Source organism: Sinocyclocheilus rhinocerous, unplaced genomic scaffold (genome assembly GCF_001515625.1).
Source record: "Sinocyclocheilus rhinocerous isolate Xijiao unplaced genomic scaffold, SAMN03320098_v1.1 scaffold3377, whole genome shotgun sequence".
Lineage (NCBI taxonomy): Eukaryota > Metazoa > Chordata > Actinopteri > Cypriniformes > Cyprinidae > Sinocyclocheilus > Sinocyclocheilus rhinocerous.
This window is the reverse complement of record NW_015654499.1, coordinates 455,304-466,709: the sequence shown is the minus strand read 5'-3', so window position 1 is coordinate 466,709 and position 11,406 is coordinate 455,304. Positions and strand designations below refer to the sequence as shown.

The 11,406-nt window shown below is 38.5% G+C and overlaps 1 protein-coding gene across 1 annotated transcript; it reads right to left on the bottom strand.

Annotated features, from left to right (window-relative positions):
* Positions 1–5,477: 5,477 nt before the first annotated feature.
* Positions 5,478–8,254, bottom strand: LOC107717201 (homeobox protein Hox-B4a-like). Its single transcript, XM_016523881.1, has 2 exons — positions 7,782–8,254; positions 5,478–6,772 (listed from the first exon to the last, which is right to left on the bottom strand). The coding sequence occupies exons 1-2, from the start codon at positions 8,203–8,205 to the stop codon at positions 6,456–6,458; spliced, it is 741 nt and encodes a 246-aa protein (XP_016379367.1). The 5' UTR covers positions 8,206–8,254; the 3' UTR covers positions 5,478–6,455.
* Between the last annotated feature and the right edge of the window lie 3,152 nt (positions 8,255–11,406).

The following is an 11,406-nucleotide window of genomic DNA, read 5'->3' as shown; positions in this document are numbered from 1 at the left end:
GCAAAGAATCTGCACCATCTTTTCAATAGCTAATTTCAGTCAAAACAGCTCGAAGGAACGAATAAAACGCGCGATTAAAGTGTAGCCAGCTTCGCAGCAGTTTTTATCAAATGCAATTAGACTATTTGCCAAATAAGGTAAATGCAATAAAGATAAGCTTTATGTGCAATTGAACCTCTGCAATTTTCTTCTCAAAAGTGCAAGTCAGTCCATGCATTTTTTCATTTGCAAGATAGCTGTGGCGGTGTAAATACAAATAAATACATATGACGAACCAGGCTATATGTGAATTATATCAATGTAAATATTAAAGCAAAGATTAAAGCATAATGTGTGTGGCTCTGTGTTGACTGCTTTGTAAGAATGAAAGCAAACTGTGTGATTCCCAAATGGATAGCGATTGCACATGTGCTTTTAAAATATATGACTTTATGAATTAATCACGATATTTTTTTTCAGTTTTTTATATATATATAAAACTACGAAGCGATTTCTTATTATAAGGTCTATTTTCAGATTGTAATTATAAAAAAAAAAAATGGAAATACATGCAGGCCTAGTAATGCTCACAACAGAAATAAAAAATACCTAATGATAAACGTCATTCGAAAAAAGTACAACGCGATTGTTTTGTTCTTGCATGTCTTTAAATTATTTTAGGACAATGGGAATGGAGTTAAATTCCGTACTTCAATTAGTGACCAAATCATCTGCAAAGTTAAAGCGAAATAACAAATATGTAGAAACCGAATCTTTAAAATAGACTTTAAAAATTGGGATAGGAATTATATAAAAATTCGATGCCAGTCTATGTTATGTGTCGCGAGCTTTTTACAATGCAAGTAATAAATGCATTTGATATTTCTTAATAGTTGTAATTTACTAAACGTGCATCAGCAAGATAATATATATGGTAATGATAATAAAACAACAACAACCAGTATGCTTATCATCTTCTTCTTCTTCTTCTTGTTATTATTATAAGAAAAGAGAGAACTCAGATCATAAAGAAAAAATAGTCAATGAATATCCCAGATTTTACTGGCGCTTGAGTAAACAGAACGTTTGGCTAAAGGCTAGGTTTATACAGAGAGGCGGAGATTGATTTACGGCACTGAGAATACCCTCTTTTATTGGGGACTGTAAATCTGTCAAAAGCTGCATGAACGCGTAGTGCCTTATATATATATATATATATATATATATATATATTCTTTGATAGGCAGACTCGCCGGACAGCTGCTTGAAGTAAACGTGCATTTTCCATGTGTCAGGTTCGTTTGTTATAAAATTGCAATCAGGGAAAGGATTTAGATTAACCCAACTAGTGTATGAAATGTAGCGTCTTAAATTATTATTATTATTATTATTATTATTATTATTATTATTATTATTATTATTATTTTCAATAATAATTTTAATTCAAAATAATGATTTATATTTTCACGTGCTATCAGCGAATTTAATCATCATGACTATAATATGCGGTATAGCTGCAGCATACGCGAACTATTAGTTGCAAATTAAATTTGAAGTCAGGTTTTCAGAAGTCAAGAGTAACAAATAAAGCACCTGAAAATTCCTCTTTAGTGATCTCACTCATTACTCTTCGCTATCCCAGGAAATAATGGAATCTGTATCGCAGCAGCCATTCAGTTAGTTAAATATTAATATCGAATGAATTGGAGCCCGTTTGGAGAGATACGGAGAGTTAAAGAAATAAATGCACGCCTAATCTGCATTTTTCAAAACAAGAGATTAAACATATTTACTAAATAGTTGTAGTAGAACATGTGTAGATATCGGTAATAGTACAGTAATATTGATGAAATAGTAGATTAGTAATGCAGCAGAAAGGGGAGGGGTTGCGTTTTGCTGGCAATGTTAACAATGGTGATTTGCCTTACTTAATATGTGTCTCTTTAAAACACACACATGCGCACGCACACACACAAACACACAGGCTCTCAGCCCAGGCCCACAAAGCTGGCGCGCGCGGGCCATATATCTCTGTGACTATGCGGTGCTGACCTCCGCTCCGTGGCTTTTCACAATAATAATTCAGCAATGCGCGAGGGCTATTTGTTTCGCAATTAGCGGCGTGAGCTAAAACAGGCACCACACCATCACATCAGCGTTACAAGGCCAAGCGGCGAGCTTTCCAACAAACCTTGAAGGAGGGAGTGGAGACCAGAACAAGGAAAGCAAAAAGGAGGGGGCTTACATGATACAATACGAGACGTTGTCACACAAAATTGCCGTCATATTTCTGGAGCGGAAGGCCCTCTTGGCCTCCCTCACAGTGTTACAGCTACTGAAATACATATAAAGGAAATCGTAAAGTAATCTCGCGGTGTGTATTCTGCAGGTCTTGACACGCATGGTGACTATGCGGGCCTTTCTCAAGCTGCTCAAACCAAAAGACGGGAGAGATGTTTAAGGATGGGTCTTTGCAAGGCCACGGCTGCTGTTGTTTTAAGGGCCCCGATAGTTTACTAGACTGTGTGAGGGAAGAGATAGCACGGTGCCCTCGGGTTACAGTGCCCCGGCCGCGCTGTTATGACAAACTCGCCCTAGGGCTTTGTTGACCATGTAAAACGTAGCGCTGTCCTGTCCGCGCCGGGTCAAGGGTTTCAGAGGGGTCAGTCTGAGCCTTCGAAACAGACCTAATCGGTCAGAAAAACGTGTCCTCTAGTTGAACCCATTGCTGCCATTCTGCCTGCCTGCTGCAAGAATCGATTTTTTTCTGTCATCCTTCAACTTCCCTCAATATCAGTTTCTATATTTTTGTCTTTTTTGCCACGCTTCATGCTACACAGGTCCGCAGAGGGAGGCGAAAGCCGTAAACCAGAACCACTGGCCTTTTCTCCAGTACGCACAAAAGATTGATTTGCAGGGGTTAAAAGGCGGTGAGCCCGTATCAGAGCATTGGTGCTCATCTAAGCACACAACATGCAATTGAAGCAATTTGCTACAAGTCGTTTGTTTTAGGCAAATAGTTGCTCTCGAGACATTCTCTTCGGTGCTGTTCATTCCTGTCTGACCAACAGAGCATCGAATAATTTATTCTCGAAACCGGCCGCTTTGCACCTGTGTGCCACCCAAGCTCTCTGATGAAATAAAAAGGCGTTTTAGGGTGGAGAAACACATACACACGCGCACACAAACAACATTATATGTAAAAGAAATAAAGTGCCATTAACAACAGTCATTAAGGGCAGCATGTCAAATTGGCAGCTAGGAGACTTACATATGGCATATCTAGATATTGCTCAGATGTGTATGTGGCACATTGCAACTCATGCATATTCAGTGTTGATAGAAGATACACATGCGCGTTCACACGCACATGACTCCAAGACGAAAAGGAAAACATGCTACCACTTTAGTTGTGATGGCACACACCTAGAAGTTATCTTAAACACACGACAACCGGTTCCCAAAAGCTACCCTTTCTGTCAAAGCAACCATAAAACCCATCCGTGGCACAACACGACAAATGTGCCTCTGCTACCCTACTGCGAGAAGGCCATAAAGCAATAAAACTCAAAACACTAAAAGTGCGGGAAATAAAACAAAAGTACTGTACCTTAAACGCTGCCATCTCTTGTCCTGCGAAGATTCTCACTCGCGCTAACATTTTCAAGAGATTCTTCATGGGACATCCCTCGCCAAAAAAGTTTTCTTGCGGCATGACTTAGTGAATAGAAGATGGTAGAGGAGGGAGGGGGGATGTCTTCAAGTGCCCTTCAAGATTTCACTCCCCTCCTAGCAGAAGGTCCGAGCAGTTGTGCTGCCGAATGACAATAGGAGAGAAGACTTGTTTAAAGAGAAGCGGTGATTAATGATTTTTCTGTATAATTCTCACATTTTTCTTTAGGCTTCTGTCTGCAAATAATGGTGGTGAACTTTTGAGGCCCTCAAAAGAAATCTGTTCACTTCTATTCAAACCGGTGTGGCTTTTTTTTAAAGAAAATAAAATATGTGTGACAACAATAGGATTCCAAGGTCTATTCAGATGCCACACGCAAATGCATCCATTTAAGTTCTCGAGTAACTTTTGAGAGACATGTTAAAATTACATTTAAGTTGGATGCAAGATTTGGGTCTAAACCACAAAATGGGTGCATGTAGATGAATATCTATATATCTATCTATCTATCTATCTATATTAATCTGTTAAAAAATATGACATATTTATGCTACTACAAATAATATTAGCTAACAATTGTGTATATTTAACCATTTCAACTAGAGAATGGTCCTCAAATTATTTTACTGCCTCACATTTTTTGCTTTTTGAAGTGTTTGACGTTATGTCCAGACAGCATTTCATAAATAAAAGGGAGAAAACAGACAAATGGCTTTAGCGGGCTGTGCGGCGAAAAGGCCTCTGATATCAACAAGCAAGTAATAGAAAATCTTCTCGGTGCCACGGAATGCTAGAAGACCAATTTAAAGCCATACTTTTGTGTAAAGTTCAACGCCAGTAAACGGAATGTTATTTTCTCCGGCTCTATATTTTCAATACCTGCTCTAAGAAAAGAAAATGAAAATTAATACGAGGGCTGCGCCTTCCAAAAGAAGCCATTTGTCTTCTTGATTATCTATTTGGTTGTCAGGGTTTGAGCTATGGCACCGACCCGCTCCTTTGTAATATAAAAAACACACAGCTTGCGCTGGCAAACAGTCGCGAAACTGTTGTGCAAGAATTACACTCATTAAAGCATTAAAAGCCCACGAGCCGAGAAACTATTTAACTTCTGCTTTTTTCTAACATGGATCCATATTTTTAGGCGCATTCACGGCATCGTTGAGCAGAGGGTTTGTGCACCGTTAAATTAAGGAGAGACGAGACAGAAAGGAAGGGTTTTGTGATTTAGAATAAGATTACAAGGCGTAATGTACCAGGATTACTCGCAATGCAGCGATATAAATCACTAGAGAGATAGGCAGTGATCTTTAAGACAGGCGAGTGCTACAAGGCTAACGAAAATGCGCAGTGGCAAGTCAAATTCAATTAAATTGTGTTTTTAGCTAAACAGAGGACGATGGTATCCACCTATACAAGAAATATGTATTTAAAATAAGCATATCTAGCTTTAGAATCCACAAGAAGACATGACACATGAAGAAAGATTATACTTTTCCGCCATTTATTAAATTTCTAGAGCTATTTACAGTAACAAATGTAAACAATGAAAGGTACAAGCAGAAAGAAGACAAAATACAAACATGTAAGAGGAGACATTTACAATTCATCAGCGAGAAAACTGATCTTTGGAATGTAATAATAATAATGATGATGATAATAATAAAATGAATACAATTGAGAGAAAAAAGAAAGAAAGAAAGAAAGAAAGAAAGCGAAATGTATGTGCACATGTCTATGTACCATAAAAGGGTGGAAGTAGAATAAACGAAAATATAGTGTATTTACTCGAGCAATATACGCACCTTTCTCTATACAACCCTGGCCACACTTAACTTAAATTTCATTTCAACTTACAAATGCTGAGATTAGCTATTGCAGATATTTGCCATTAAGTCCAAATAACTTAAACTTATCACTTCATAAAACGAAAAAAACGAAAAACAAACAAACAAAAAACAATTGAGGTAATTCAAATAGTACTTAGCAGTGCTCTCTTTAAAATGCTTTGCGTTGTACCGGTTTTGGTTATGCATATCTAGCCGTCCAGCTTCATTGAACTTTTATATTATATTTAATATGAACAACTAATTAGTAATTTGCTGTTCTTAAACTGAAATGCGCTAAACAGGCGAGTGAAACAAGTACCTGTATTTTTAATGAGCGACAAATGGACCACACGCACAATAAACCCTCAGTCACATTGGCATTGCATTCGAAATGCAAATAGCAAATGCAAAATAACCTAATTGCTACAAAATACAAAACTTCATATCAGTTGAAAAACACTCGGCTAGTTATTTTTAAGCCAGGGGAATAAAGGGAGTCAGAAAAGGCTTCTTGACAAAACAGAGCGACTCATTTATTAAGCACAACGCTAGACGTCGAGGTAATGGGCAGGCCTACGGTTCATCCTTTGTACCACAGAGTAAACATGACAAATGAGGCCGAGTTTGGCGTGATTAAAGATGAAACACGGATCCATCTTCACCAAATCTGAAAACTATCTGCCGCCTTCTGTGCTTATGAAAGGGGCGAGTGAGCAGGAGAGGCGTGCGGGATAAAAATGGGAACCAGACTGGGAAAGCAATCCATCTAGCATTTGAGTTCGAGTCTTCACCCATTTTTAGTGTTAAAAAAATGAACATTTTCTTTGCTCCTTTCCCCCACATCTTCCTCGTATTTTATCCCTGTAATTAGAGTGCAGGGGAGAGTAGGGAGACACAACGCAGGTAAAATCCACGTTCTACACTCCAGAAAATTTGATTTTATAATTGTACATGTTTTGGGCAACAGTGGAGTGCTATAGACTTGGCGGAGGTCCGCTTGCTCGGTTCTGATTGCTGCCCAGTGTCGGGCAGCTGCTTGAATTAGTGTTGGCAGAGCTGCTGCGTATTTTGGTGTTGGGAAGTTTATGGTCCTTCTTCCACTTCATGCGCCGGTTCTGAAACCAAATCTTAATCTGTCGTTCGGATAGGCATAGTGTATGGGCAATCTCCACCCTCCGTCTGCGAGTCAGATAGCGGTTGTAATGGAACTCTTTCTCCAATTCCAGGACTTGCTGCCTCGTGTAGGCTGTGCGTGAGCGCTTGGGTTCACCCCCTGAATAGTTCGGGTTCACTGTTGGGATACGGAGAGCGACACGTTACAAAAAAGTATAACACACGCACACACACAGCCCCCAAACACACACTCACACTTACATATGATATGTACACTCCAGTTCATCAACAGTCAGATGCACAAACACTATAATAATATAATGTAGGTACTTTATTTATTTAAACGTGAAAAAAATCTGTCTATCTCGTATTTGCAAGTATACAATGTCACTGTTTAAAGCTTCGGTTATGCAAAAATGGTAAACAAAACAAAAAAAGTGGCCATTGTCTATTTAAGATAAGCAATTTGCATAGTGTCGGGACAGTGACACTAATTTCAAGATTTTATTGCTCAAAATAAGTCAGTAATAGCAGCACAAGATAAAACAATAGGAGTATTACATTTTTGCGTAAGAATTCATAAAAAAAACACATATTCAGCAATTCACAGCATAATCTATAGTTGGCTATGGGCGACTAATGTTAAACCGTGATTTTGCAAACACGGAGTTTGCCCCCTTTTGAGCGCACCCCAAGGCAGTTGTATGAATACAAGCACTAATTATCGCGGAATAATAGTTTGTAAAAGAGTCCGACTGTTTGTATTACCATTAATGTTTTATTATCGTCCCCATAACTATTAATATTTTAGCTCCCATAAAACTTTTTTTTTATTAACAATAGTTAAGTGACAATGTAAAGTACACATCAGTCCGTCCAGTCACTTAAAATCTAATTACTAAAACATAAAACTTAACTTATGGATTACATGAGATCTCATAAACCTCTTCTCGGGAAGAAATTAGAACGAGAAAGTTGCATAGACCCCGAAAGAGCTTAAAGAAGGAGTGCAATGAAAATTTATGGAGGGTGTAATTATATTGCCCTGCAAACAGACGATCGTAAATCTCGACCAAGGGCAACTTCATAAGGGGAGCAATAGATTTAACGCCGGACATTAGGCTTTCTAAAGTGGCTGAGCTGTCTGCGCACGGAAACACTAGTAAGAGAAGTTTAGCTGCACTTACCGATGTTTACGTGGACTTTTTTCATCCAGGGGTATACCACGGGATCCTTTCTTGAAGTGACCGGTGAAGTGTTTTGGCTAGTGGGAGTCTGACCGCAGACAGGCGGAGGGCTCGGAGTTACCGAGTCGCAGTGATGGCTTGGTTCACGGAGAGGGGTCGAGAGTGCGGTTGTGGGTAGAACGTGACCTCGCGGAGAGATGACCGCGGCAGGCTGCCCCGAACCATGGCACGATGAGTAGGGTGGGTCGGCGCAGCCCGACCGCTGGTGGTAGATCGACTCATGCTGGAACGAGGGGTCTTGCCTCTGGGCGCTGTAGTAGTCCGGAGAGTGACTGGGTAGGTAGTCGCTCTGGGAATATTCCTCGCAGGGTGGAAACTTGGGGTCCACATAGTTGGAGTTGATCAAATAGGAACTCATGGCCATTAATTTCTTTGAATTGCACACAAAATATACTAAAATTTATATGTATCCCTTTACTCGTTTTCCTGTTTCGTAGAACCCTCCTACTTTCTGTCAAGTGAACAAAGTTAAGGGTCCATGTGACATCGTCAGCCAATGGCGTGGATCTTCGCGATTCCCGGATAAGGAAATGGGATTAGTCAATTTAGACCGCGCTCATCAACTCACATTTCGGAATAGTCTAAAATTCCATTCTTTCTCAAACGTTGCTATGCACTTGATGAGATAGTGAGTAAATCAAAACAATAACAAGCCAATGCAGACACGGCGAAAAGGCATGCTGGATTCTACCAGCCCCACAGAAAGTCACGCCCCCAGTCCCTCTCAGTTCATCTGCACGTTGAGAACATGACTACACCTCTATAAAGAACTGTTCAGATTTGGCGAATAGAAACACTGCTTAATTTTGGCCAATGTTCATGAAAAGCGGTACCAGGGGAAAGTGATGCAAGAAGCTCGCCTTGGCCAAGTTCTTAAATGCACTCGCTAATAAAGGTGAGAGAAGTCGTGGCGTGAGCAGCGTGTCAGAGATGAATCTGGGCTTGTTTAAGATCGATAGAAAATTCATCAACTAATTCAGGTTACAAAGCCTCCTAAATCACAAAGGAGACCTGCATTTAAACGGAGTCTGCAGTCATTCCACTCCAAACAGCGCGTTTATCCTGTATGCCAAATCTACACACACTGAATAGTAATATATGTGCTTAATTCACTATTAACACCAGTAGCAAATATTTCTCGCTGTTTACTAATAGTAATGTTTTAAATTAACTGCATTCGGATAATCATTAATCAGTGCAAAACTATACAAATTATTATTATTATTATTATTATTATTATTATTGCTCATTTCGAATTCTTTCCTTTTTTTCTCATTTCGAATTCTTTAAAAGTCTCATAAAATATGTGTGACATCATGAACGCCCTTCAATTCTACACCAAAATTTACAGAAAAAAAAATGTAGTAGTTAGGGAACAAAAGAACTTTCGTTACTGCAACAATATTCCACTAACAAACAGTCATTAATAAACAAACCGAAAGTTATAATGTCATCTTCTTTGCCCGTTGAAGTTGAAATGTAGCCTATACATCAACTACATACTCCCTTAGACACGAATTTGTGACTGTGCGTCTGTATACACAAATCCGGATCTACAGGGTATATATAGATGACAGGTATCTTCTTGACAGGTATTGAGAGAGCCTGCTCACCTTGACAGTACCTTCCCAGTGTCAAGTGTTGCACCTGGAACAGTCTGCCTCCAAGGATATCAGCAATCTGTCTCGCCACTTAACGGATCGGTGCTTCCTTTATAAACTTTGCTAATGGTTTGTGGTAAACACTGGAGTTTTTCTTGTACATTTCTCCCCGACATAGAAACTAAACGCATAACATACGAGAGGAAAATGGACATTTTTTTCCACTATATGGCCCAGAAACAACATTTTCATACCCTCGAAGATCAATCTCTTTGTCTCTTCAATATATATACTGAACGGTCGAAGAACACACCTTTGTCGTCTGGTGTGCTATTTCATGTCAAAAACGTTTGAAATCTGAAAAAAAAAAAATAGACTGATGTTGGAAATTAATAAAACACACAATTACAAGCTAAGACTTACACAATAACATCTATTCACGACAGACATGAATTTTAAAATAGTTCCTTAGAATCTAGCACAGAAAGCGCGTACAGGCCAGCAAGTAAATGCGACCGCGACAGATCTCAACAAAGGTCAAAGAAAGCTGAAACAGCCACTGGAATAAGACGTGGGTTTTATGGCAGGTCAGCTCTGTTTGTTGCCGGCAAACACCAGTCAAACGGCGAATAAATAGTGAGGTGAGAGGTATAAAACAATAAAATATGCACATAGGACAATACCACTAGTTCTTTAACCCCTTGACACCGAGCAAACATTTTATGACTCTTTAAACAAGCGTTTCTCTCACCAAACACTCGGTCACTCATTTCATGGAGAACGCTCTGAAATAAAGAAATAATTCATTCTAAGGAGATTCTCTTTGTTTTGGGGATGCACCGATATTTCAAGGCTGGTTTTTAGACGTACAGAAAAGGTAAGATTTCCTTTAATTCTACAGTAGAAGGAAGAATAATGGAGTAGGCTAAGTGGGAAAAAAAAAACGAAAACGCATGAATTTTTGGAGTTTACTTGCTATTTAAAATCATCGACCGTATCCGATTTATTACAGCAGCAAGCAGTAGGCTATGTTACGTTAGTAAATCTACACAAAAATGAGGGATAAACATAAAATTGTTTGTAACTACATAACGCTCCGTTTGCCACATTTCGTACCTTAACGAAAAGAAAACTCTACCAGAAAAAAAGTTACTATAGTACAAACATCGTAAAATCAATATTGTATCCAACGAAATTGTCGTTGTGCTTCATACCAAAATATTTCAAACAAGCACCATAACACAATATATCGTAATATTGTCATTTTAACATTATAATTTTCCTTCAAGCACTAAAACAATGCCAAACAGCTGACAATTTAAATAAATATTTTCGTTTTTCTAAATATGTACATATAAAATAACGATTTAGTAAATGTCACAATATTGGTATGATATTGGAATATATATATATATATATATATATATATATTCATTCATTCATTCCTTATTATTGTTTGCCAATCTAAATCTGGAGGGTTTCTGGACAGTCTTTGTTCTGCTGCGGCAAAGGCAGAAAATTTACTAAAGATTATAAATTGACTCCAAAGTATACACGAAAAAGCTGTATTATTAAATGTATCAAAATAATATCGAATAGTATCGAAATATTCTCAAACGAAGGAAAATCTTTTTCCATTCACGGAGCAGTTTAAATGTGCTTAAAAAATGGCATCATATCAAAGAAATCTGTAGCACCCCTAGCGTTTGGCAGTCAAAGCTCTGGCAATTTTTCAAATGGGCCTCTGCCATTTTCAGCTCCCTTTTTTTTAATTTGCCTGACTCCTTTCTTCTCTCTCAATTTATTTTGATTTCTGCTTGGTAATAATTGTGCCGACCTTCTTGCACTGAAGCACGTTAGCATCCATGTCCGAGTTGAAAACATGCAAACAGCTAATCATTTTGTTTAGATGACTTAGCTTTTACTTCGCATGTAACCTCTACATCTTATTTCACATTTTATCG